Below are 27,619 nucleotides of genomic sequence, written 5' to 3'. Positions count from 1 at the left end.
AAGCCGTGTGGGTGGCCATGCGCAAAAGCGCACACACTCCTCCCCGTTTGGAGCAGAGAAGTTGATGCCGCACCTCAATCACACCCAGAGGCCTTGAGACTCAACACTCTTTAATTCTTGCAACTATAAAAAGAGCTTTCATCGTCAAAAGAGGCAACAGCGAGCCTATCTCCTACTGAGCATTTTATTACTGGGAACAGAGAAAGCTGGAGCAGGAGAGTGACTGGAAGTCTGCAAGATCTGAGGAGCCAAGACCGAAGGGGGAAGCAAGAAGGGAAAACAAGAATTTCGAAAAAGGTAAAAATAATAATAATAATAATTTATTTTAATGGCACTGATATGAATAGCAGCAAATGTAATGGCAAGCACCTTGAAGTGCATTTGGGCAGATGTTTGAAAAAGTTTAAGGTCTGATTTTGATTGTTTTCTAATGTTATGCGGAAAAAATAGTGTTTCATTTTATTGCAGCTTTGTAGGCTCCTCTGATCAAAGTGCGTATATTAGTGCAGATCTCAGCTGAGTGAGTCATGCTGTAGGAAGAGATGAGTCTCTGCCAGAGCTACAAAACAAAAAGCCCACCAAGGAGTCACAGTAACAGAGCAGGGAGGGGAAAAAGCACCAGAAGCCAATTTCTCAACATAGACAAGATTATTATCTCACACACTTGATACCTGTTTTAATCACCCAGGAAACTGCAGAAAACAAAAGTGTAAAAAAAAGTTCTGATTGAACTTTAAATGTTTAAAAACTTGATAATGAGTACAATTATTAGAAAATTATAATTTTTTAACTAAAATCTTTTTTTTTTTAAATCCAATGAATAAAGTGAGGAAAGAAAGTTTTACTTGAGAAGGATTTTAAACATTGAAAAGTCCTTGAAAGTCAATTTCTTCTACATGTCCTCAAGATGGCGAATATGGTAGCCTCAGTAATCTTTCTTCAGCTGCAAATGTTTGTATTAGCACTAAGTAGCACATTTTGTTCACTTAAATAAATCACAGCAATGTAATCATCATCATTATTTCTTTATTGTGTGGTTTTAGGCAGCTGTAAACAACAACAGCTTCTTCATGATTATTTCATTGCTTCAAATTTGCCTTTAAAAGGAGATTACAGAAAAAAGCAAGCAAATTTTCAGATTTAATAATATAAAACAAAAGAAAAGAAGGCAAAAAAAAATTTCCTCCAGCTATCGATCCATCCACACATCCATTTTCTTCCGCTTTATCCGGGGTCGGGTCGCGGGGGTAGCAGCTTCAGAAGGGAGGCCCAGACTTCTCTCTCCCCAGCCACTTGTTCCAGCTCTTCCAGGCGAATCCCAAAGCGTTCCCAGGCCAGCCGAGAAACATAGTCCCTCCAGCGTGTCCTGGGTCATCCCCGGGGCCTCCTCCCAGTGGGACGTGCCCGGAACACCTCACCAGAGAGGCGTTCAGGAGGCATCCTGACCAACTGGCTCCTCTCGATGTGAAGGAGCAGCGGCTCTACTCTGAGTCCCTCCCGGATGACCGAGCTTCTCACCCTATCTCTAAGGGAGAGCCCAGACACCCTATGGCAGGGGTGTCCAAAGTCGGTCCTGGAGGGCCGGCAGCCTGCATGTTTTAGTTCTCTCCCTGGTTTAACGCACCTGCCTCAAATGATGGCTCGTTAGAAGACCTAAAGGTTGTTGGTACCACCAGGGAGAGAACTAAAACGTGCAGGATGCCGGCCCTCCAGGACCGACCTTGGACACCACTGCCCTATGGAGAAAACCCATTTTGGCCGCTTGTATCCGTGATCTTGTTCTTTCGGTCATGACCCAAAGCTCATGACCATAAGTGAGGGTGGGAACGTAGATTGACCGGTGTCCATTATCCTGCAATAGCTAGCCCCGCCCACTTCATCACAACCCTCCGGGACTGACTACTGACCAGTTCTCTGTCTAACAGGTCCGGAAAATCTCTAAGACCTGGGTATTACCCTAAAAAAGATCTATAAGAGATAATCTATTTAAACTGGTGTCGAAAGCGATTCGTCTAGCTCTAACTACCTCCAATCCAGAAGTTACGACCCTTTTCAGTTAAGAAACAGTCAGCTGAGTAGCCCTCACAGCTGCGTAATTCCAATAACCACTCCTGTTAACGGTAGCTCGCTTTCTAAAATATAACTTGCTCTTGGAACCGGCTAGATAAAATTTAGTGACTTGGATGTAAGTCCCTGGGTCATTATTTTACTCTCACCAAAGGAAATTATGAAGCCTCCTTTTCACTAGAACCATGTACCTTAGTTTTACCTTTATTAAAAGAACTGAAAAATGATTAAATGACTCAATTAATTCCAATGTCCACCAACTTCATTAGAATTTTAGAGTAAGAATTTATTAAGCAAGCTTAAGCAGGGGTATGTGACATACAAATCAATAATCAATTGTATACAAGTCAAGAGCAGTGTAATAAGATCAACATGTATAATCATACCCTCCTGTCTCTTTCCCTAACCTATGTCGCAGATTCTGAGATAGCTTTTTAGGAAGCGAATTCTACTCATACCCAGTTGGTGGTGGATCTTTGGCAACAGGAACGTCCGAAAACCTTGGTCTGAGTCTTTATCCTTTGTGTGAAAAAATCCTCTTTAGAATGGAAGCAAAGTAGAGAGGGTTCAATTGCTTTTGAAAACCCAACTCTTTTATCCCTCCGGGACCTTTGTCCTTTCTCCAAGTCTGTTGCAATGTTTGGGTTGAGGTAAGACCGACGATCGAATCAGGAACCCGGGTTGGACGATTGGAACTTGTCTCCCTTTGGCGGCACGAAGCTTCAGCTTTCTCCCGTGGCTCCAGGGTGTGGTCTACTGTTGTTTCCTCGATCTGCTTCTTCTGTTAGCTCTACTTCGGTGCCGCAGACAAAGAACAAGAACTTCTCCTTTTCCGTCTGCTTATATACAGTTCTCTGCCATATATGCGTATGGGGAGTGTTAGTTTACGTGGTTTCGGCCCCTCCTGTCTGCCGGCTGGGATGGAAAGTACCGTCCTTTCCTCAGCGTGTTGTTCTTAGCCAACCATACCACCCCACCCATCCTGTGCGTCTGGCCATCTGTTCAGAACTGCTTGCGACAGCAGGAACTCACAAGTTTCCCTTCTCCTTTTTTTTCATTAAAAACTATGTGCTTTTCTCTGATTAACTTTTAAACACAGTCAAATATTAAAAACTTATGTGCTGATTTCCATTAAGCATTAATCATAAGCATTAATCACCTCATTAACTTATTATAAATCATCAAACCTTAATCATTTCATTGTCGTCATGTTATTACAGATCATGATTCGTACACTTCAGAATCATTCAGTAAATCATTCAGTGATTACTTACATACAGTCATTTTACCTATTGTATTCATCCATATTCAACTTAATCATTATCAAAACACTCAATCATTATAAATCAAAACACAAGATTGCTTTATTTCCTTCAGGCTTTCATGCACCTGTTTCTGCGTGTACCTGGATAGATCTCAAACCCCCTACCAGTTTTCTTGACACCCCCTCCTTGAGATCGGACGGTGCATCGCAGAAAACACAAAGTCCGAAGTCAAAAGAGGTCAAGTCCATCACCGCAATCCGCAGTCAAGATGTCCTGTTCGTAGCAGGCAACCGGAGATGATGATGGTGTCCAGGTATCCACAACCTCATACTCTGTCAGATTGGACGGCGGAGAAATCCAGCATTCGGCGTCCAACTGTGGAGGAAGTGGAGATCCTGCTGATCCGGGAGGGCTAATGTCCTCCAGGGAAGACTGCAGAAGCGAAGACAGATCCATCTCAGAGTCTGGCAGTGTTGGTGGGTTGTTACAGTATCCCTCCAACTCAGTCAGTAGATCCTGAAAATCCATATCGGTGGAAGGCGGATCTGGTGAAGGGGATGACACGAAGAGGGTGTCTTCTGTCTGGCACGCTTGGTGAGATGAACTGAGAATCTCAGTTTGGGTACCTTTTCTGTTAGTCGCACTGCTGGTTTGGCATCCGACATCGATAAACATATCCAGCGACACGGGACACGCTGGTGGAAGGTACTCGCCTACTGCCACAACTCGTCCATCGAGAAGGTGTAGAGTTGGCAGGCATTGTCGAGTAAGCTGGTGTTCCCATAACTTCTGAATGACGGGCAGCAAGAGTCCCGTGCGTATTGGAGATGTTGTAAGGGCGTCGTCTTCTTGGCCAAAGGCAGAGGTCCACACTATTTTGTGCACCCGTTCCAGGGATCGAGATGTGGAGGCCGCTATGTAAGGCAAATCTCCTTGCCCTGTGGCGCAGAGAATTGCCGTTACATCGGTGATACGGCTGCTCACGCAACGGTGACACCAGCGGGAGGACGATGCAACCCATATGAATCCATAGGACTCTGCGGCGATCCCACATCCCACACAGCAGGTTGGTGCCTGAGAAGAAACAGCAACCTAGGTAACTTCACGATTAGGGTTTCGGATTAACAATAACACAACGAATATGCAAAAGCGAGAGCAGAGAGTGTAGCTGGTTTAAGCTCGTGTGCCTGCTTGGGCTGCCAGCCAGGGAGAATTAATCACAGGAACCGGAATGTCGTGATCTGGAGCTGGTTCGCCCCAATCATAGACATGAGCGGAATCATGGAATATTGCAGCGTAGGTCATCATCCATACAACGATGGCTAGGTCAGAGGTTTCCTGAAGCCAGTAGAGGACCACCAAGATCCCCCAAACCGTTGCCCAAAGAGCCAGAACTATCCACTTTTGTAGCCATATGCGCCTGCCCCGACCTTTGATGGACAAGGCTTGGCGCGCTAAGTAGACGAGGATAGATACTGCGAAGAGCCCTTCTAGAATAGCTGTGAGGATCTTAAGTGGGGCGGTTCGAGTGGCTTGACGACCCCCAAGGACCAACTCCATTATGAGGGCTGTGGTATCGGTGACGAGCCATAGACAGACCACAACGCCCCTGCGCCAGTTGATGCGGGTACGGCCCATCAGGTAACAAGCGAAGAGAGATGAAGCTAACCCCCACTTCTGGAGGATGATGGGTCGTAGGATAAGCTTGACATATCCTTGTAGCGCAACGAAGATCCTCATAGGATGTCCCCTGGGCCAGGAACCAGTGTGGCAGTAGAGTACCCAGGCCAGGGTAACCCCTAAGTGCTCAAGGGTACTCACTTGAATTGGAGCAAAAAGTGAGTTGGGGTTCGATGTGTTGGTTGAAGAGTTAGATGCCATGATGTCCGATGGTGGTTCTTTTGGTTCCGATGTTGTCGGCAGCTGCAGCGAGGATTGAATGGCTCGCAGGCACACGGCAGCTGTCTTTTATGCAGGAGCAGGCTCCTCCTTCGGGGGGAGGGGCTGGTACTCCTTCTTCTTGCAACGACAAAGTGCTTTCAGCCACACCTCCAGGACGACTTTGCCGACGATTAAAGCCACGGCCACTCCCAGTAGACCCAGGATGTATGGCCACAGCATACTCAGCGCACTTAGCAGCCATTGCTCAACAATGTGGAGGCCTTCTTCCACCACACTAGCAGCCTCTTCGACAACCTCAGTGATTGCGGTCACGATGGTTGCTCCCATAGTTTCATACCAGAAACAGTCGTGTTGGTCCGCTCCTTCGCCACATTTCTGCCAAATCTCCTTAGAGATTGTGCAGGTGAGGTTGGAATACAAAAGATTAGGTCCAATCCAGTCAAACCCGGGGTCTACTTTCCCATCACATATACTCTTTCGGAAAGCATGTCCTTCGGCGATGGCTATAAGGGGGTTTGGGATGAAGGGAACTGGCAGACCCAGAATACTCTTGCGCTTCTGGAGGTGGTAACCTAGGATTGCGTCGGTACAGGTCTTTCCGCTCACAATAGCCCTCCGCCATGTACCATTGATTTTGCGCCAAGTAACTTCTGAAGAGTGAGTGTCATACTCATCGGCATAATGTTGTCTGCAGTAGCTCTCCCAACCTCGAACCTCGTGGCAGGGTCTTCTAGCTAAACTTATGACACACTCAAGGACTTGTCGCGTGTTATTTTTACAAGTCATGCGCCAGGGTCTGGGGTTGACGTAGTTTTCAGGTCTCCAAAAAACCCCAGGCCAAATCATGCGGTCCTTAGAATAAACTGTGGCGAGGTACTGGTATTTGATCCAATAATTGGTAGACTCACGGAGACAGGGTATAACCCAGGCTTGAAGTTCTTTTTGCTGAAGTCCCCACCATTCCCAGTCCCAATTCCGAGTATAATCCTCATACCAGGCCCGTAAAGCCCATTTAGCGGTCGGAAGGACGTCAGGATCAGGGCAGTGATACCTCCAGGTGGAATAGAAGGTCTTGCTAGTTTGTACGAGGTCACATCGTGGTGACGAGTGGGTTTTCACCCAGCAAGTGTTATTAAGGCTGTCAAAGATACTGCGCGCAACACATTTGTCAATCTTTGCAAAGTCGCCTTTAGGAGCGCTCAGAAGGTCATCAGGAGTTGGAAGGGGTTGTGTACGTAAATTGGCAATGTGAAAGTCCTCTAACCCAGCAAGAGAGCGAACCGCTCCTTCGGGGAAGTCTCCCTCGAAGAACGTTTGGTCTTTGGCTATGTACGTCCATGGGAATGTGTTATTTAGCCAGGTTTCAATTTCTGTCCGTATTGATCGTACAGAGTGCCAGAAATCCGACCGGTATTCTTCTACAGCTGTAACAATGTAGTTTTGGCCCTTGCATTTGACGAACTTGTTCCAGAGGCAGGCACTTAACCACCTAAAGTGGTTCCTATAACAATATTGCTGGTCAGATTGGTACATAAACCGTGTTGGACCTTGTCGAATCAGGAAGGCCGTAATGTTAGTCAAACTGTCATTGGGGGGCGGCCTCGTTGCCCAATCGAGAAAGTCGTTTCGGGAGGTGCTGTTAACCTGCGGTCGTTCTGTAATGTTGGCATCCTCTCTGCAATTTAGGTGATAGTCACCCCAAAACTCCCCTCGTGGGAGCCAGGTTTGACAGCCTGAGGACCTGTGCGGGGCCGGGTATACTACTTCGGTATCCCAGTACCCCTGGTTCGGCAACATTAGTAGTGATCGACAAGCCATGTTGCAATGCCATTCTGGAAATCCTCGATCCGGATGAATCCAGTTACACCTGACGGTCCGTCGTTCCTTGCGTTGTAGAACCCGTATCCAGCAGAGTGCTCCTGTGTCGAGGAAGTCATAGGCGTAGATCTCCCAGGTCCGATTCAGAAGGTCGTCTAGGGAGGAGTCGTTCAGTTTGTAGGCTCGGCTTTCCACATACTTTTTGCCGTTTTCTTTGGCGAATAATCCGGTGCGATTCTGGGCAGAAGTTTCGTTGTCCCATGGCACAAAAATAGCCGTGGTGCTTGTATTCCAGCAGTTGAAGGTGGCATACTTGGAATGTCCATAAGTGACCTTTGTATGCGTAAGGTACCACGGTTCAACTCCGATGAAGTAGAAGATCGTAGCGAGTACAGCAGCAGCAAATAGCAAAGCAAGAAGCGTCAGCAGCCCTTTCAGGCAAAGGGATTTTCCTGTTATCGTAGTCGTTTTCCGTAGCAAAGGTTCGTTAGAGGTGTCCGAGTCGTCGTCAGTGTCAGTAGAGCTGTCCGAATCCGATGTTGAGTCCAGCCAACCCTGGTCTGTAGGCTTGCGCCTCATGCCGATGGCATCCATCCTGGCCAGATTAGTGATTCTCTGGGATCCGGTGCATCAGGCGTTGTACAAATTTTCCTTAAAGCCTTGATGCAGCCTTGGTGAGCAGGGTTCTTCGCAACCCGTCTGGTGGCTCTTCCGTGTTGCAAGGCTGTAAATATAGGAGAGGGGTAGGGCAAGTCGGGCTCCAACCCCCTCCACACCCACTTCCAGTGGAACACCCTCCAATAGTGCGGCCGAGGAAACGGGCCTTGGGCGGTGCCGTTTTTCAACGCCTGGTCATACCAAGATTCGTGATTGTACCCTATTGGGGCGGGTACTGAGATGTAGGTGTACAACGGTTGCCCATGCAAAGTTAGTCTGGTGCGGTACCCCCAGGTTGACGGGGTAAAAATCCTCTGGTGCGGCGGATTGGGGTAAACCCTGTCTATTTCCAATTTCAATGGAAGCCTGGTGTTATTAAATATATAACATTCTGGATTAATTTCCCTCTTTACTATGGTTTTTGCCATACTTGGTGATGTGGTCCAAATAATCATGTCATTAAGCGAAATTTCACAATACAGTCCTTGCAGTGGCTCAAGGTAATGGGGACCCCACCTTATCCGTAGTTCGATCCCCTGCACCCTGTGATACACTGTATTAAAAGTCCACGGCAGAGATCTTGGGCACATAGGTGAAATTGATGCATAATGGACCGTGTTATTGGACCCTCGTCCTTGCCAAGCAGGCGGTGCAGTAGGGATGAATAAATGTGGCTTCGTTGGAGGGGGTGGCGTGTACTCTTCACTGTCCCCTACCTGTTTTGTACACTGGAAATTAGTGGGTCGAAGATATATGAGATACTTGAGAAAATATGCTTCGGTGAGCGGATTGGAAGGAGTGAAATCTTCTCTCGGCATATCAAGTAGTATAGAGGTAGTAGGGAGTCTTAGAAACGGACCTTTATCTGATAGTCCCGACGAGACTCCAGCTCCTACTTTGAACATTTTAGTTACAAAAACCCTTGTACCTTTCCGTCTTGTGAGTTTCGACTGACGTTGGGACTTGGCGACTCGTTTTCCCCCTTCCGGTTTATCCGTTAGTCTTGGTTCTTCTTCCTCCATGGAAATGCTGAAGCGAGCTTCTGCCAGGCGTGGGTCTTGGATTTCTTCTTAGGAGGCTCCGGTTCGGTGTAGGACACGGTGGCGTAATTCTGCTCGTCTGGCACCACTTTGATGGCTGCTCCGACGGAGTAGATTCCTTTAAAGGGGACGGTGATCATGTGCACTGACAGCTGAATTTGGCAGGAGGTGCTAGGATCGGAGGGTGTACCCGCTCTGTGGGCCACGCCTCCCGGGTGTTGCAATACTCCATCCCGAAACTGAGACTCCGCTGTTATCCAGTACAGGCAAGACTTTTCCTTAGGTCTTACCGCATTGCTGCCCCACCCGTCCACCTCAGTGGTGTAGTAATACATATCTGAGCGGCGTACCCCATCTTCCCTTGGCACGTCCGGTAAATCCACCACAGGAATTGTGCAGTCATTGATGACTTCCAAAATCAGATGTGCCCATGTGGTCAGCTCCCAGGGGCCTGTCCAACCCCCATTAACGGCTTGGTCTCTGGTGTCATCTGGGAGTGCACTTAGCCCCTCAGCTGATGGTTGGTACGCGTGAGGCCGATGTACCCGGAAGATCACAGGGGAGTGGTTGGTGTTCAATGGTGGAAATGACAGGGATGCTCCGGCAGGTTCATATGGCCAGGCAGCATGAACAGAATCCCACAGGACATCATGGGGCCCTTCTTCCCTCCTCCACACCCATGGATCCGCTTCTTCCGGGGTGTTTGGGGGAGCTGAAGGTCCCGGTAATATTATCGGTATGGGGCTCCCGTGATTTGGTTGTACTTGTCCATATGTTCTGTAATATCGCAGCGAGCTGTAAAACCTCGTCACCTGCCATCCCTCAGCCTGACCTGTCAAAGTCAGTTCTCCTCTCCCCAGCTGGTTTTCGCAAGTAGAACAGTGATGGAGATCGTCCCCATCCCAGACGCAATAACAGCTTTTTGGTTCTTCATTCTGCCAGCTCCATTGGGTCTCCAACTGAAGTCGGGGCAGGTAACCTACCCGGCAGTTCCCACAGATGGTGTTGTTCAAAACCGTAACCGGAGAGACGCGGAGATGTTGTAGTATCTCTGCGGTGGCTCCTTGTTGCCTGGGTTTCTCACGGCCCGGTCCCTCCCAGGTGATGGGGAGTGGGTTGTTTACTAAACAAACCGGACAGCGACTTTTAGCTCTTGCCCATATCAGCATCTCTCGCTCCTCCGACAGGACTCCCTTTTTAGCCCAATCCAATTTCTTCAGGGCTCGTCCTGCCCAAATCCCTGAAGGTGTTCTTCTAATTATAACCACCCCTTTCACGGTGGCCAGTTCGATATAGGGTGGAATGGTACATGATTCACTGGCCATTTCACCGGCTTCTGTTTCACTTTAGTCAGGAACTGGCTTGAGCTGCTCAACTCCTTGAATCCCTTTTTTTTTCAGCAATACTGTGTTCCTATCCAGTACTTGCTTGACGATGTCAGTGGTCTCAAATTTGGGTTTTACTGCTGCATTTACAGGTTGCTCTCTTGCTTTGACCCACACGCGCTGTCCCTCTCGGAATGGCACTCTGGGCGTCAGCTTCTCCTTTTTGTCGCTGGAGCTCCGCCCCACTTCCTTCGTGGTGAACGGCCGTTGGTTGAGCTCCATTGCAGGGGCGGGCCTTTCGGCTCTGCTTCTGTCGTTCAGGGCCTGCCCTATTTCCACCGCCTGTGTGCTCCAACTGTTGGTGTTAGCATTTTTAGCTATCCAGCTTTTCACTAACCCTATGGCTCGTTCCACCACTCCGTTAGCTTGTGGGGTATAGGGTGGAGAGTAAACTCGCATTACTCCAAACTTCTGGCACCATTGGTCAACCTGTGAATTACGGAAATGAGTCCCATTATCCGTGCGCAGCTCTTTCGGGATTCCCAGGGCACTGCATACTTGTTCCAGCATGCCGACAACACTATTGCCGTTTGCTTTCCTGGCTGCTTTTGTAGTTACAAACCCCAACATAGAATCCACCAGCACTAAGAGGTACTTCTCACCTCTTCTTCCTGTTATCCCCATGGGGCCTGCAACATCCATGCAGACTGAACCCCAGGGGACCGTGCTTTTGATGGATAACCCCTCCATCCGCTGCCCTCGGCGACCTGCGTTGTATTGTCCACATACCTTACAGTCCCTTAGCACGCGTTGGACTTGTTTCACTGGGATCCAAAGATCCTGCTCCTCCAGTTCCTTACGGGTAGGTCGTACGCCTGCATGTCCAAGGGCCTCATGCACGCTCCGCACGACCTCGACCACGTACTCTTCTGGGACCTCCCGTCCTCTGGGAGTGCTGTCCCACTTCTCGGTACCGACAAAGACGATCTTTCTTTGCTGGACATAACAGTCCACTTCATCATTCCCACGCCAATGAGCTCCCTCATGCGTGTGTGCTTTTTGATGCTCAATATCTATTTCCAATTGTAGTTTTAGCTCAGCAATCTTTTTCCACAAGTCTCTGTGTGCCACTGGCTTGCCCTTCGCTGTCTCGAAACCATTTTCTTCCCAAATGGCCAAGTCTTCTCTAAGGGCTTGAGCGCAGTAGTAACTGTCGGTTACTAACCTGGCATTCTTGATTTTCCTTTTCACCAGCTCCAGCAATCCTTCCAGTACGGCCGTTACTTCTCCGGCTTGAGCACTACCGGGAGTTTTTCCTTTCTGACGGCATTTTTCCTTGCCGTCTTGCTTCAGAATAAATCCCCAGTATGCCGACTGGTCGGACCCCTTTCTGGATCCATCGGTGTAGATTGTCCATTCCGGTTGTTTTGGCTTCTCAGATGTCTCTGGCGGTTTCTTCTTACTGGTGGGTTGTGCTGGCCCAATCTCAAGCTCCGGGTCCAGCAGGATGTCTTCCCATCTTCCCCACCGTGTGTTAGTTGCTTTAGTACTTTCCACGGTACCTTTTCTTAGATACTTATGGACTTGGCTCTGTGTGATGACTTTAACTGGATGTCCTTGTGCTAGATCCTTCAGCACACCCCAGTAACGAGCTAACACCGCTAGCTCTTTCTCCTCCTGCGGATATTTCCTCTCGACAGAAGTCAGGGTGTAACTCCACAGGGTAACCAAGCCTCCATTCTCATTACTCACTTTGATCATGGCATCGTCATTCTCACAGCTGATTTCTGCCACCAGTCTTTCCGACAAACTTCTTGGCTCCAGTCTCACAGCTGCTTGAATGGCTTTTCTCAATTCTTCTAGGTTCTGTTGATTCGCTGCTGTCCAAACCCAGGGTCTTTTTCCGTCCTTTTCGTCCTCCTCACTCTTTCTCAGGCATTTGTACAAAGGCTTGGCATACTTCTGATAGTTGGGTACGTGGTCCCGGACGTAGTTGCATAGTCCTAATATTTTCTGTAAGTCATTCTCTGACTGAGGTGGTTGAATGTTCATCAGCTTTTCTCTGTACCCATCTGAGAGTCCCAAGTCCGACGTGACTTGGAAACCCAGATAATTCACTTGGAACTGTCCAAATTGACATTTCTTGAGGTTTAGCTTCAAACCTGCCTTGGTGAGGTTTTCTACCACTTTTTGTAATCTTCGTAGGTGTTCTTCTTCTGTGTCATCAGCAATAAAGACATCATCAATGTACACAGTTGCACCTACGTCCCCCAGTACTTCCATCACTGCTGACTGGAACACGTTTGGGGAGTTCTTGTATCCCTGGGGTTACCTTTGCCACACATAGCTCTTGCCTTTGTGGGTGAATGCAGTTTTACCTTGAGATTGTCTGGCGAGGCGTAGAGAGAAAAATCCGTTGGCTAGGTCGATGCATGACTTGAACTTCTTGACTCGAAGAGTTTTCAGCGCTCCTTGGGGATTGATTAGACTGGCTCGGTTTGCTATTGTTCTCCGATTCAGGGCCTTGAAGTTGATAACTGGTCTCCAACCCCCTCCAGCCGATTCAGGTTTCTTCACCGCCTGGATGGGGCTGTTGGTGATCGGGTTGAGCTCCTCTCTGATGATTTCCATGGCGCTCAGCTCCTTCACTATCTTGTCCATCTCCTCGACTGCTCCCGGATTCAGCGGGTACTGCCGAACAGGTGGATGAACCCCACCTTCGATGTGATGAACAAACTTTGGACCCAAATCCCCACAATCGTTCTTGAACCGTGCCACTTGCGCTGTAACGATGATCTCACGCAGCTTCTCTTTCCCAGCCGGGGAGAAGTCACTCTCTGCGAGCTTCTGTTCTGTCACCGTTGGTATGTCAATCGGTTTGTACCAGTCCTGCTGCCCGGATCCGGTTTGGGTCGGGCCGACTTTCACCAACCTTGCTTTCAAGCTCGTCAGCCTTCGCTCTAGTCGGCGATGTGTGCCTTTCTTTTTACTGAGTTCATCTAAGTCTTTTACTGTGAGTAGATTGTAAGGACCTTTCACCCATACTACTCCTTTCCATGTCCCGTATGGCATTTCTTCTATTTTTCCATTAGCAAACTGAACCTTCAGGTGTCCTGCTGTTTCTAGGTCTTTGCGGGTCATAGACACCTCCGCTCCGGTGTCCACCAGGTAGGGTACTCCCTCCACTTTGGCGTAGATTTCGTCCCCTTCCCAGTAGGCATTTTCTAAAATGACCCGCGACCTGGACGCCATTACTTTGGTGACCCTCCGGCCCCGGCTTTACGGGACTCACGGAGGGCCGTCCTTTGTTCTGGGCTCAATTTCCTATATTCTTCATCCGTCAGGAACTGACCTTTCCCTGGCTGATTTTGCGAAGCCGGCGGGTTGGTCGGTCTTCCTTTTGGTCCTGGTGGTTTCTGCTGGAACGGCTGGTTTTGGAAATTGGATGGTGGTGCTCCCTGTTGAAACGGCCGGCCCTGGAAGTTGGATGGCTGTGTGCCCTACGGGAACGGCCTGTTCTGGAAGTTGGATGGCTGTCTGATGTTGACCCTTCCAGGTGGCTTGGCTGGTTGGCTAGCCTCCTTCTTCCTTTTGTCCTCGTAGTACTGCTGCTCCAGGTCGAATCCCTGCACTGCCACATCCATCTGGGCCACGGTTGTGCTTCTCACTGGTAGTTTCACAAACACAATCTCTCCTCTTCGTCCCTTTGTCACCTCACGCAGTACCTTCACATACCTCGCGGGAGAAACGGTTTGCTTTAGTGTATGCCAGAGCGGCTCCAACCGGCTTCCTTTGTCCAGCCGTCCTCTAGCTCTCTTCACCTGGGACTCTTCGTCGTCCATGTCCTCCAACACCAATCTCTCATAGTTGCTCTGTGCTGACTCTGTTCCAACCATCGGGTCTGCAGTTACGCTGGTCAGCCACAACTTTTTGGCCCCTTCGTGGTTGGTGGTAGATAGCACAGTTGGCCAGACATCTTTCAAATACTCCTCATTATTTTCGTCTGCGTTTTTACTACGAATCACCAGCCTTAGATTCTTTAGTTCTGCGTATGCGTCTTGTCCGGTAGTAGTGGCCGGTGGCTGGGCTGACACTCCTTGTGGTCCCCGCGGGATCTGTGGTCCTGGCTCTGAAGACGTCGCCTGAGGTTCCTCCTCATCAGCCGACACCTCGTCCAGCTTCTGTCGAGTCTCCCTGGAGTACTTGTAGGCCGCTTTCTTCAGTCGTCGCAGCATCACATCATACATAATTCCCATGTATGCATTCCTGAAGTTGGTGGTCAGGGAATAGTGTGCTGTCAGGGTAGAGCAGGATGGTGTCATCAGGATGTTAGCCCACTCTCCGACTGTCGCTTCTACCTCGAGCAGCACCTTGTCTCCCAGCCTGCTGGCCCATCCTGCTGGAATCTGGTACTCTGTCTGACCGACCTCTGGTACATACGTACGCCGTCCGTCTTTAGCCTGTACAGGGCCCCAGGTCACGTCTCTCGCCAGTCTCTCAGAAGAACCCTCGATGTCAAAGGTTTCTATTTCTTTCTTCTTTCCTCGGTGCTGTCCTGTTCGGAGTGTCTTATGCCCTGTCGGTGGTTGCTTTGGGTCGGAGAAGATGCTGTCGTGTTCACTCTCTTCTTCTTCTTCTTCAGAATGTTCGATCTCCTGTTGCTCTTCTCCTTCCTCCGAGTCGCTGATGTCCTCATACTGTTGTTGTCTAAGAGGTTCCCTCCTGGGGGAGTTTAGCGGTTGAATCTTGGCTGGTTTCATCGGTCCTACTTCTTTCTGGACCGTCGGCTGCTCATTCTTGACTCTGTCCGTGTTGGGTTGCCTCAGTTCACTGCTGCTTCCCTCGAATGAGAATTCTTTGACATATCTTGCGGCCTGGGACTCTGGCCCGACTGGTGCTTCCCTTAACTTTATCCTGAGTGGCTCCATAACCTTGGCCGTGCCGGTCTGGGTGGTGTTTGAAACTCCACTCTGGGGTATTTTTAAGGGATATTTCTTGATCTCCTTTGCTGGGTGGCTGATGCGGCATTGTTCCTCCATTTCAGTTGCCATTCGTACACCTTGCTCCGTACGGAGTCGATGCATACGGGGGTCAACCACCACCACCACCTCTTTGAACACAAAGAAATGACTGTTGGTCTTGGCTATGTTCACCACTCCGTTCTCTGTGACCGCCCTGGCGGTGTCCCCTGGCAAATCTGCCGATCTTAGTCCTTGCACGCTCACCATCACCCTTCTCATGTTTTCGTTGCTGGCGGTCACCAGGCCCCTTTCGAGTCCATGCCACATCTTCTTCCGATACTCCTCCAGACTCTCTCCTTTCTTGTAAACATCAATTGGGACCAGGATTACGGCACCATAAGGGAGACTGTAGCCCTTCATCATCACTACGTCTCCTCTAGTTTTTTCACTACAGGAAGCCTCCAACACCTTTGAATCCTTTTGGTAATATTTCCCAGCTTGGTTTTTAAGGCTGCGTCGAAACTTTCGATTGTGGATCTTGTATTTATCATTGGTGAACACAATCAGCCCGTCACCCTCAAGGTCCCATATTCCTCCAATAAACTGGTAAATCATGAGCCCGGATTGTAGCCTTAAGCTGATGGTCTCTGATGGTATTTTGGCCAACTCTCGGGTGCTCTTCCAAACATCCGACTTCTGGGTCTTCTTTTTAGGGCGGCCGGGGTCCCATAGCTCCTCATCCGATTCCTCCCCGTCCTCGTCGGAGCTGCTGCCCGCTGGAGTCTTCGTAGGTGGCAGTAGCTGCCTCCTTTCCGTGCTGTGGACTCGGGGATGAAACCCGAACTCCTGACCCCGTCGAGGGGACCAATCCCTGGCCGCTTGCTCCAACTGTTCCTCAGCGAAACCGTCAATGAGCGATCCCTCGTGATTTTCCTCTTCTGACTGCTCAGAGGGGATCTCGTCGTTCCTCGATGCTCCCGGTCGAGCTGGGATATCGTCATCGCCTTCCGTCAGGTCTATCAGGTCCTGCTGATCTTGCTTCGGCTGGTTAGTCGGTGTTGTGGCTCTGCTGGGCAGTCGAGAGGGGGCCTCAGCTACCTCCGATTCCGCTTTGTCTGGGGCCTGCTCTTTCCCTCGGGTCTCTTTGAAGGCCGAAAGTCTCTGCAGAACCACGGTATATTCTTTGTATTTGCGCACCCCACTGGCGAGAGGGTTCACCAGGATCCCTTCGATGCCCGCTGCCAATGTAGCTGTCTTCACTAGGCTGTCGTATTTCTCGGAGGGGCTGTAGACCATCCGCAGCTCACCAATCGTCCATCCTTCAAGGAGTTCAGCGAACCATTCCAGCCATTCTCTGATCTCCGATTTCTTGGTTACCTTTACCGGGCATTTAACGACTCCCAGTCGGTGACCATGTTTAAGCTGTGTGCAAAAGTATATCCGAGTCTGCACCAGGTACTTCATTAAGTTCCGTGCCATGTCCTCTTTGATGGTGTAGTGAGATTCAAAGAAAACCCTCCTAATTACCTCAATCCAGGAATCCAATCCATCACCGAGTAATATCAACGATACAGGCAATTGTGATAATGTGGATTGGGAAAGATGGGATTGATGACTCTCTCCATCCCGGCTGATGTTGCTTGCCTCTTGTCCCTTTGCTGGCTCTTGCAGGGGATCCAGTTCCCCCCTTTCTTCGTCATCCATAGTTGTCTTTGTCTTCGAGTTGCCTATCCCCCAAAGCCTCTCTTTGCGCTCTTGAGTAGGGATGGGTCCAGGCTGTGTTGGCTACTGGCTTCACTGTCTGGATACTATCACTTATCCTCAGTAGAAGCTTTCCCTCACCTGCATGCTATACAGTTACTGCAAGGGTTGTGACCGACGGCCTTATCAGTCACCGTTAACTCTATTCCCTCAGAGTTAACCATCCAAGTGAGCTATTCAGAATCACACTTCTGTTTTTACTGACTTGGTTTATTAGGGCCCGCCTACTTGGCTCCGCCCCACGTTGGGCGCCATGTCCGTTATCCTGCAATAGCTAGCCCCGCCCACTTCATCACAACCCTCCGGGACTGACTACTGACCAGTTCTCTGTCTAACAGGTCCGGAAAATCTCTAAGACCTGGGTATTACCCTAAAAAAGATCTATAAGAGATAATCTATTTAAACTGGTGTCGAAAGCGATTCGTCTAGCTCTAACTACCTCCAATCCAGAAGTTACGACCCTTTTCAGTTAAGAAACAGTCAGCTGAGTAGCCCTCACAGCTGCGTAATTCCAATAACCACTCCTGTTAACGGTAGCTCGCTTTCTAAAATATAACTTGCTCTTGGAACCGGCTAGATAAAATTTAGTGACTTGGATGTAAGTCCCTGGGTCATTATTTTACTCTCACCAAAGGAAATTATGAAGCCTCCTTTTCACTAGAACCATGTACCTTAGTTTTACCTTTATTAAAAGAACTGAAAAATGATTAAATGACTCAATTAATTCCAATGTCCACCAACTTCATTAGAATTTTAGAGTAAGAATTTATTAAGCAAGCTTAAGCAGGGGTATGTGACATACAAATCAATAATCAATTGTATACAAGTCAAGAGCAGTGTAATAAGATCAACATGTATAATCATACCCTCCTGTCTCTTTCCCTAACCTATGTCGCAGATTCTGAGATAGCTTTTTAGGAAGCGAATTCTACTCATACCCAGTTGGTGGTGGATCTTTGGCAACAGGAACGTCCGAAAACCTTGGTCTGAGTCTTTATCCTTTGTGTGAAAAAATCCTCTTTAGAATGGAAGCAAAGTAGAGAGGGTTCAATTGCTTTTGAAAACCCAGCTCTTTTATCCCTCCGGGACCTTTGTCCTTTCTCCAAGTCTGTTGCAATGTTTGGGTTGAGGTAAGACCGACGATCGAATCAGGAACCCGGGTTGGACGATTGGAACTTGTCTCCCTTTGGCGGCACGAAGCTTCAGCTTTCTCCCGTGGCTCCAGGGTGTGGTCTACTGTTGTTTCCTCGATCTGCTTCTTCTGTTAGCTCTACTTCGGTGCCGCAGACAAAGAACAAGAACTTCTCCTTTTCCGTCTGCTTATATACAGTTCTCTGCCATATATGCGTATGGGGAGTGTTAGTTTACGTGGTTTCGGCCCCTCCTGTCTGCCGGCTGGGATGGAAAGTACCGTCCTTTCCTCAGCGTGTTGTTCTTAGCCAACCATACCACCCCACCCATCCTGTGCGTCTGGCCATCTGTTCAGAACTGCTTGCGACAGCAGGAACTCACAAGTTTCCCTTCTCCTTTTTTTTCATTAAAAACTATGTGCTTTTCTCTGATTAACTTTTAAACACAGTCAAATATTAAAAACTTATGTGCTGATTTCCATTAAGCATTAATCATAAGCATTAATCACCTCATTAACTTATTATAAATCATCAAACCTTAATCATTTCATTGTCGTCATGTTATTACAGATCATGATTCGTACACTTCAGAATCATTCAGTAAATCATTCAGTGATTACTTACATACAGTCATTTTACCTATTGTATTCATCCATATTCAACTTAATCATTATCAAAACACTCAATCATTATAAATCAAAACACAAGATTGCTTTATTTCCTTCAGGCTTTCATGCACCTGTTTCTGCGTGTACCTGGATAGATCTCAAACCCCCTACCAGTTTTCTTGACACCGGTAAATCAAGAGCTTCGCTTTTTGGCTCAGCTCTCTCTTCACCACGACAGACCAGTAGAGCACCTGCTTCACAGCAGACGTTTTGCCAATCCGCCTGTCGATCTCCCGCTCCCTTCTTCCTCATTCGTGAGCAAGATCCCGAGATACTTGAACTCCTCCACTTGGGGCAGGACCCCCCGCCCCCGACCCGGAGAAGGCACTCTACCCTTATCCGGCTCAAGACCATGGCCTCAGATTTGGAAGCACTGATCCTCATCCCGGCCGCTTCACACTCGGCTGCGAACCACTCCAGCAAGAGCTGCAGATCACGGCCTGGTGAAGCCAATAGGACCACATCATCCGCAAAATGCAGAGATGTGATCCTAAGGCCACCAAAACAGATCCCCTCAATTTTCTAGGCTTCGCCTAGAAATTCTGTCCATGAAAATAATGAACAGAATAGGCGACAAAGGGCAGCCCTGGCGGAGTCCAACTCTCACCGGAAACAAGCCCGACTTACTGCGGGCAATGAGGACCAGACTCTCACACTGGTCATACAGAGACCTGACAACCCGTGTCAAAGGGCCCGGTACTGCATACTCCCGAAGAACCCCCCACAGCGCTCCACGAGGGACACGGTCGAACACCTTCTCCAAGTCCACAAAACACATGTAGACTGGTTGGGCAAACTTCCATGCACCCTCCAGGACCCTGCTGAGGGTGTAGAGCTGGTCCAGTGTTCCACGACCAGGACGAAAACCACACAGCTCTTCCTGAATCTGAGGTTTGGAGAGAAGGTCTGGACGTCTGGAGAGGAGGGTCCGATGGACCCTCCTCTCCAGGACCCCTGAATAGACTTGCCAAAGACGCTTAAGAGTGTGACCCCCCTATAATTGGAGCACACCCTGTGGTCCCCCTTTTTGAACAAGGGTACCACCACCCCAGTCTGCCAATCCAGGGGAACTGCCCCCGATGTCCATGCAATATTGCAGAGTCGCGTCAACCAACACAACCCTACAACTTCCAGAGCTTTAAGGAACTCCGGGCGATTCTCATCCACCCCAGGGGCCGTGCCACCGAGGAACTTTTTAACCACCTTGACGACATCGTCCCTAGAGATTGGAGAGCCCAACCCAGAGTCCACAGGTTCAGCTTCCTCAATGGAAGGCATGTTGGTGGGATTGAAGAGGTCTTCGAAGTATTGTGTCCATTGCCATGACAGGCACCGACAACCTTGCGGCCACAGCTCCGATAAGCAGCCTTGACAATGGAGGCACGGAACATGGTCCACTCAGAACCAATGTCCGCCATATTCCCTGGAACATGTTCAAAGTTCTGCCGGAGATGAGAGTTAAAGCTTCGTCTCTCAGGGGATTCCACCAGATGTTTTTTTTCTCATAGATATGGTTTAGTGTGTCTTGGTCATCAGCTTCTCAAGACAACCCTGGTTAGATAACCAGAGTAAAGCTGTAATGCAGTTTTTAAAATGATTAATGCATTGTTTAAAAGTGAAAAAGACTATTCAAATCAACCATGTGTGGAAAAAGTTAATAGCCACCTTGTCGGCAACAATTTCATCAGACATCTTTGGTAAATCTTAATATGTCTTTGACGTCACTGTGGAGGAATTTTGTCTCTTGTTGTAGATCAGCCACATTGGAGGGATTTTAAGCATGAGCGGCCTGTTAAATGTCATGCCACAGCATTCAAGCCTGGACTTTGATTAGACCATTGTAAAATCTTAATTTTGTTTTCTTAAGCATGTGCTGTTCAGAGGTAAACTTGCTGGTTTGTTTTGGATCATATCACAAACTGATGGCTACACATTCTCCTTCCACATTTTCTGATAGAGAGAAAATTTCAAAGTTCTACCAATAATGCTTTCATCGTATCTGTAAACTGAATAGTTTCCCAAAAGTCTCTGGATCATCAATAGTTCTTCTGGGTTGTGTTTTGATCTCCCAGATGCGTCACTGATGCACTTTTGAGTCATTTTTGTCAGGCCTTTGAATATCTGTCAATCAGAAAATGATGCGCTGCTTTTTCAGATATTTTTGCCCATTTCATTTTGTCAGACAGGTCCTAATAAAGTCATTCTTTTGATCCTACAAGTGTGTCAGTCAAGTAGATGGTGAAATCGAACCAAAAATAGTCAATTAGTTTTAAAAAAATTAAAGAATTCACTTGATAAGTTACATCCTCACTTGCATTATCATTTGAAAACTGCATTTTGTATTTACTCAAGTTCTTTTTATAGTAAGTTATTTGATGATGTGAAACATTTAAAAGTGACCCTGTATCCCCTTTGATAAATCTTTTCAAATCTGTCACGTTTCTGCTGTCACTAACCAGTTTTAGATAAGATGCATGTGATAAACACGACCATCTGCTACCATGCGTTCTCCAGCAGGAATGATCACCGCTGGTATTTGAGCTCAGCTATTATTCAACCATGACACATACTGTAGCTATACAGATCATCTCATCTCAAATACAGCATTGAAGCAAATTTAGTTATTTAAGGCAGGAATGCGTTACACAAGAATAAAGATCAAAAGACTCTTTTTCTTCTAATGACTGGAAAATTCTTCTCCCCTGTGATCAAGTGAAGATTTGCCTCTGCTGGGTCAGAAACATTTCCAGTGCTCTTAAAAACTTTGTGCTTCTTTTTCTTTTCTTTTTTGTCTTTTCCAGCTCTGAGTTGGAGAAGAAGATGGTGTGTCAGTGCTGGTTGTTTATGGTTCTGATGGGATTTATGTGCAGCTCTGGGTCTGGCTCAGTGTGCTTAGAGAGCTCTACGTGCAATGACTTGAGTAACAAGGACATAATACAGGTAAGTCAAATTATTTTTAAGCACTATTTGCTGTGCCTGGTCACTTATTTCCTGTCATTTTCTGCCATAATGACAAAATAATGACACATAATAACATCAAAATTTGGAACAATGATAGAAAATAAAGCTCTGCAGGTTCTTCTGGTTCATCTTTTTAAAGAATTTTTAAAGAACATGAAGTCCTTCTGAATATTCTTGACATCTTAACTTATGTACTTTTTCCACCATTACAAACTAAAGTTACACAGGAAGATTATTTAATTAAAAGAAATGACAGAGTTGATTATCCAAATGTTTTTTTATTGTTGTTTTTTACACTGTGAATAAAATTTGTTTAACTTTGGTAAAGAAAGTAGATTTAAATCTAAGCAGCCATGGAAGTTATTTTTCAATACAGAAATGCTACAAGTTTTAATAATTTACCTTTGATTCAATGTTAATTCTGCTATTTTAAAAAAGTCCAAAAGATGAATTATTAAAATAATGCTCATTTATCATTCTTGTGCTTTAATTTTCCTTATTAGTCAAAGAAAATATGGAGATCATTTAGATGGTCAGATAATAAAAGCAGTTCAAAAAGAAGGAAACAGTTTCCTATTAGTTATAAATCAGCCATCTATAAACTAGTAGCAAAACACACAGAGCAGCACTTAAAAGTGTGCACACTCCAGTAAAGATGGAGGGGTTTTGACAAATAAAAATATGAGACCATGATAAATAATTCACAGGCTTTTTCCACAGATGGTGGGACGTTTATCTCAAATGAACAGATAAACAAAATAACCTCCATCCATCCATCCATCCATCTTCTTCCGCTTATCCGAGGTCGGGTCGCGGGGGTAGCAGCTTCAGAAGGGAGGCCCAGACTTCCCTCTCCCCAGCCACTTCTTCCAGCTCCTCCGGGGGAATCCCGAGGCGTTCCCAGGCCAGCCGAGAGACATAGTCCCTCCAGCGTGTCCTGGGTCTTCCCCGGGGCCTCCTCCCGGTGGGACGTGCCCGGAACACCTCACCAGGGAGGCGTCCAGGAGGCATCCTGACCAGATGCCCAAGCCACCTCAACTGGCTCCTCTCGATGTGAAGGAGCAGCGGCTCTACTCTGAGTCCCTCCCGGATGACTGAGCTTCTCACCCTATCTCTAAGGGAGAGCCCAGCCACCCTACGGAGAAAACCCATTTCGGCCGCTTGTATCCGCGATCTCGTTCTTTCGGTCATGACCCAAAGCTCATGACCATAGATGAGGGTGGGAACGTAGATCGACCGGTAAATCGAGAGCTTCGCTTTTTGGCTCAGCTCTCTCTTCACCACGACGGACCGGTACAGCGCCCGCTTGACAGCAGACGCTGCGCCAATCCGCCTGTCGATCCCCCGCTCCCTTCTTCCCCCATTCGTGAACAAGATCCCAAGATACTTAAACTCCTCCACTTGGGGCAGGACACCCCCCCTGACCCGGAGATTCTGTTCATCACTTTCATGGACAGAATTTCTAGGCGCAGCCAAGGTGTTGAGGGGATCCGATTTGGTGGCCTCAGGATCTCATCTCTGCTTTTCGCAGACGATGTGGTCCTTTTGGCTTCATCAGATCGTGATCTGCAGCTCTCGCTGGATCGGTTCGCAGCCGAGTGTGAAGCGGCCGGGATGGGGATCAGTGCCTCCAAATCCGAGGCCATGGTCTTGAGCCGGAAAAGGGTAGAGTGCCTTCTCCGGGTCAGGGGGGGTGTCCTGCCCCAAGTGGAGGAGACAAAATAACCTGTCATATATTAAAAAAAGAAAAAACCTAAAATACTAAAGCTGGTCGGAAAAGTATGCGTACCTTTCTGAAGCTCCTTCTGACTCATGGTCTGCTTCATTTCACATCTGCCATTAGCTCCACTGATTATGCTTAACCAGAAATAGAGCTCATCTGTCCTTGAAGCATTTTTCTCATTTTCCCACATTTGCAACTTTAAGCCAGAGTTATAGTTGTCAGAGAGGTCGCAAAGGATAAGACGTACCCCGTTATTCAAAGGAATGGGCCAGGTGGGATATGCTGGAGGAACAATCTGGAAGGAGTAACATTAAAACAGAACATTTCTCCAAAGTTATTGAGAAGAAAACCTACAAGCTTGACAGGAAGCCGGTCGAGAGCTTGACAGCATTGGCCCCCGAACAACAAATGCTTTGCTCCTCCATTTTATGACCAAAAGAAATCTGTTCACTTCCTGCAGTCACAGACTTCTAAATTCTCTGTAAATTGTTGTTGCGAGTATTTTCTTTAATCGAAATAAAATAAATAAATATTGGAAACAGTCATCTAATTTTAATCCCATCCTCTTGCCTGATTGGGAAATAAAAGTGCTTCATCTCAAAGAGATTGGTCCACCCAAGTTACTTACAGCCATGAAAGAGTAAAAGTCCCTTTTTTTTTTTCTTTTCCAAATTTGCTCACTGCATTTATAAAATAATCAGGTGCCCATTGCTGACAGCGCTACTGTAGGATCTGCAGCAGTTTCCAACAAGGACAAATTGTTTTCCACATGTGATAAGTATCTCGTGTAGTTCCCACATATTTGGAGTAAGGAGAAGCGTTGAAAGGTTTTCTTCTCTCCAAAGAAAACACTTAAAAAAGTTAAAATGAATTTAATTTTTCAACATAACAGCGAGTCAAAGCGTACATCCAGATTAATATAAGGGGAACTCTAAAAGACAAAAAAATCTATATTATAGAATAGCCAGAACTTGTAAGTATAGGTTTAAGAGAGAGCAATGAGGTTATTGCATTTTAAGGATGTATGATTAGATGAAGCTCAATCAGGCACCAAGTGTGAAATCTTTTCGCTAAATTTTTAGCTGACACTTTAAATAAAAATGTTTCATGGTTTTGTTGAACCATTCAAGTGTTTGTGCTTAAAACAGAACAGATAATAGCATTTTTTATATGTTGCTGCTCTCTGTGTGGTTTCCCCCACCCACAGGACTGCCTTCACCTCTGCACCTCTGCAATCGAGCCTGAAACCAAGCCACCCAGGGTCACAGATCAGCAGGAGAATGATGATTTTGATGATCCTGAGGAGAGCCATACGGGTGACCTGCTGCTCAGCATCATTCTCTCCACTCTGGCTTCTGAAGGCAAAGTACCGGAGGGAGATCTGAAAACCCATGATGACCAGCGCCGCTCTTATGCAATGGAGCATTTCCGCTGGGGGAAGCCTCTCGGCCGAAAGCGCAGGCCTGTTAAAGTGTTCCCCTCTGCTGTGGATGAGGAGGTCTTTCCCCTGCGGGCGCGCAGGCACTTGAGCTGGAACAAAGCTGAATCAAAGGGAGGCGTTGTTAAAGGAAAGCATCAGAATAAGGATGTGCTCGGGTCCAGAGCCGGGTTCAGGTCTCGGGCCACACCAGAGAGAAAAGCCGAGACCTACAGGATGAGTCACTTCAGATGGGGCAGCCCGCTTGCATCCAAACAAAACAATGGGTTTGTGAAGCTGTGGGAGGAGAAACCTCGGGAAAAGCTGTCCAAGTTATTCAAGAACATTTTAGTGAAGGATGTGAAAACGATAATGGGCTAAAAAAAAAAAAGGTAGACCATATAGAGTAAAGGTACTAAAATAAGATCAGAGAGGTGAATTTAAAATTACTCTTGGCTAGTTTCCATATGTCTTAATGTAAATTCCAGAAATTAGTTGCTATCTTTAGAATGCCATTTTTGGGGCCTAATATTTCATTAAAGGCCTCTGTATGAAGACAAAAAAGCACAACCTGCTTTAAGTTCTTGGAAATTACTTGAGAGGTTCAAAGTAACTCTTATTGGAAACTCAGTTAATGACTTAAATGTGTTATCTGTTCAAATATTTCTTTGTGGATGTTATGTGTTGAAGTAATTTAGTGGCAGACTGGTTTCTTTTTGTAATTTATTCTGAAAATAAATATTCAGTTTTTGCAATTGACAATTCAGACTGATTTCATCTTCAAGATAACACATTTTTATGATTATTAACAACTTCTGCTAACAGCCATTTTGCTTATCTTAAAAAAGACAAATACATTCAGGTTTGTGGTTGTAATGTGGCTTCACTGTCTCTCCTACCAACTGAAATCAGAGACAAGTCAGGCCATTCATGGTTTAAGATACATTTATTGTATAACACAGCTACGAGTCGACTAGCATGCAAAGTCAGGTATGACACATGTAAGGCATTTTCCCCATGTAAAAGCTGCCTTTGTCACTAGGTAATCCAGTTTTTAAAGTGCAAAGTCCACAGAATGAATCAATTTGTACTACAGCACTACATTGCAAAATGGATCTATTAACCAGACATGTCATGAAGAAAAACTAAGTCAGGATGGCCGTAAGCTAGTATCACATTACACAATGCAATGACAACAAGCAAGACAGATTTACAGATCTGATTCTGAAAAGACGGCATCACGATGCGCCACTGAAGGGTTCGGGCAGCTGTGTGCTGCTGCATCAACGGGTTGCTCTTCATGAACCAGGAGGAGTCAGTCACTGGATAAGACTGTAAACTGTGTCTGAAGGGTTTGGTCTCCGGTAACAACGATAAAGACACATCTGTGTTTGCACAGATACATGAACAAACAATCTCACTCACACTATTTAAAAAAAAAGAGGGGGCAATGATTGACACATTTGACTCTACATGTTAAAAGAAAAAAAAAACTCTGCATCTACATAACATGAGACAGATGCAACTCAGTCAACAAAGCGCCAGAGAAGGAGTGCATTCCTTTAAAACGTCACACAACGAGCCATCACAGCACCACAACGATAAGAGGCACGCTTCAACAACGCACAAAGGAATCTGCTACCAACAGTTGGACCGCTTTTGCCAGGCTCGTGCCAAATTATTGCCATTATACCTTGTTTTTGTACCTGTGTGTGTGTGTGTGTTTTGTACGCTCTAGCGCACTAAATGGCTTATTAAATCTCGACGAGACAGATGCACTGCTGGGAAGCCAATCCTGCAGAGCCGAGGATGCAGCGGTAATAATGCAGGTCAGGGTGAAGCTGCTGGAACAAGTTTCTGTTTTGGAAGAAGACTGCTCATTTGGATTTTATGTGTTGCTGGTTGCTTCAGATTTCTTTCCCTCAACTTATTGGAGACAACCAGTGCAGCGACAGTTAAAAACAAAAATATACACACAGAAAACATCCCTGCTCTGTACATAGGCTTATAGACTTATATAGTTCTCTCTAAATATATACACATTTATATGGGACGAAAAAAATAATCATTTTTATAGTATTTTCCAATGTTGTAAACATTGCATTTCAGGAGTTTATGTGGTCACGTCTGGCACAAGTTTTGTTTTAGTGATCGTTTCTCAGTTAGAAATGATTAGAATCAAAATAAATACAAGTAAAAAATAAGGAATTAAATGCCCATCACAAAATGAAAAAGCACTTTTGGCCAACACTGAGAAGGCGAAGGAAACCTACAGAGTAACAAGAGTTATTCATGGATAAAAAAAAAAAAGTCAAATACACTCTCTAGTGTTTAGATCTAAATAAATAAACAGAAAATGTTAGCAAAATGAGGCAGGTTAATCTAATTTTGTTAGGTATGGCACCCCGTCTGGGACGAACAAAAACCACAAGGAACATCCAGAGATTGCAGTGCCGTTAACATTCCCAGGTCCAGGAGACACACACAAAGCTTCTCTGTCACAGTTCTTGGAAATCTCTAAATTTGATAATCCAACCAGTGGAGTTTCTACAAATAAAGGTAAATCAAGAGAGTTTGTTGTGTTTTGATTACTTTTGCCAGCTTGTTCTGGTTGCAATCAAACCATAAAAGACCTTTTCACACAACTAAGTTAACTAGTGTCTTGTGTGTTGCTCTAAAGTTTCATCTAACGTCCGATTCCACGATTGAGATCAGTTTACAGTAAAGATCGGTTGCTCTTCCCTGAACCTAAAAAAAAGGTTAATCAGTTTTGTTGCGTCGCTGCGAAACTTTGTGCTCTAATACACACAAAGGTCGGGAAACTTCATCTCATAAATGGGAACAGATCGACTCTGGCTTTGGCCGTAACCCAAGGAAATGGTTCCAGATGGGCTGGGAGGGGGTCTGGAGAAAAGAGGAGACAA

At 46.7% G+C, this 27,619-nt stretch overlaps 2 protein-coding genes across 8 annotated transcripts in view; one reads left to right on the top strand and one right to left on the bottom strand.

Moving 5' to 3' along the window:
• Positions 1-25,450, top strand: LOC114158568 (pro-opiomelanocortin-like). Its single transcript, XM_028040190.1, has 3 exons — positions 1-297; positions 21,396-21,534; positions 24,486-25,450. Exons 2-3 carry the CDS (start codon positions 21,415-21,417, stop codon positions 25,074-25,076), a joined length of 711 nt encoding a protein of 236 aa, XP_027895991.1. The 5' UTR covers positions 1-297; positions 21,396-21,414; the 3' UTR covers positions 25,077-25,450.
• A 172-nt stretch (positions 25,451-25,622) lies between these two features.
• LOC114158566 (protein EFR3 homolog B) overlaps positions 25,623-27,619 on the bottom strand; it is a 31,080-nt gene continuing 29,083 nt past the window's right edge. For all 7 annotated transcript variants that reach the window (XM_028040185.1, XM_028040186.1, XM_028040187.1 and 4 more), the window contains one exon: positions 25,623-27,599. In XM_028040185.1, coding sequence (XP_027895986.1) covers positions 27,494-27,599 — 106 coding nt within the window. In that variant the 3' untranslated portion in view covers positions 25,623-27,493. The remainder of the gene's footprint in view (positions 27,600-27,619) is intronic.

The sequence above is a fragment of the Xiphophorus couchianus genome, chromosome 15 (genome assembly GCF_001444195.1).
Source record: "Xiphophorus couchianus chromosome 15, X_couchianus-1.0, whole genome shotgun sequence".
In the NCBI taxonomy this organism is placed as follows: domain Eukaryota; kingdom Metazoa; phylum Chordata; class Actinopteri; order Cyprinodontiformes; family Poeciliidae; genus Xiphophorus; species Xiphophorus couchianus.
The sequence above is the reverse complement of the archived record's forward strand: the minus strand, read 5'-3'. Positions and strand labels throughout refer to the sequence as shown.

What these genes read in the sequence shown, in the direction of transcription:
- LOC114158568 (XM_028040190.1), top strand. Translation starts at nt 21,415, where the DNA reads ATGGTGTGTCAGTGCTGGTTGTTTATGGTTCTGATGGGATTTATGTGC. An exon ending in GTAACAAGGACATAATACAG is followed by an intron (nt 21,535 to 24,485) that starts GTAAGTCAAATT and finishes CCCCACCCACAG; the next exon opens with GACTGCCTTCACCTCTGCAC.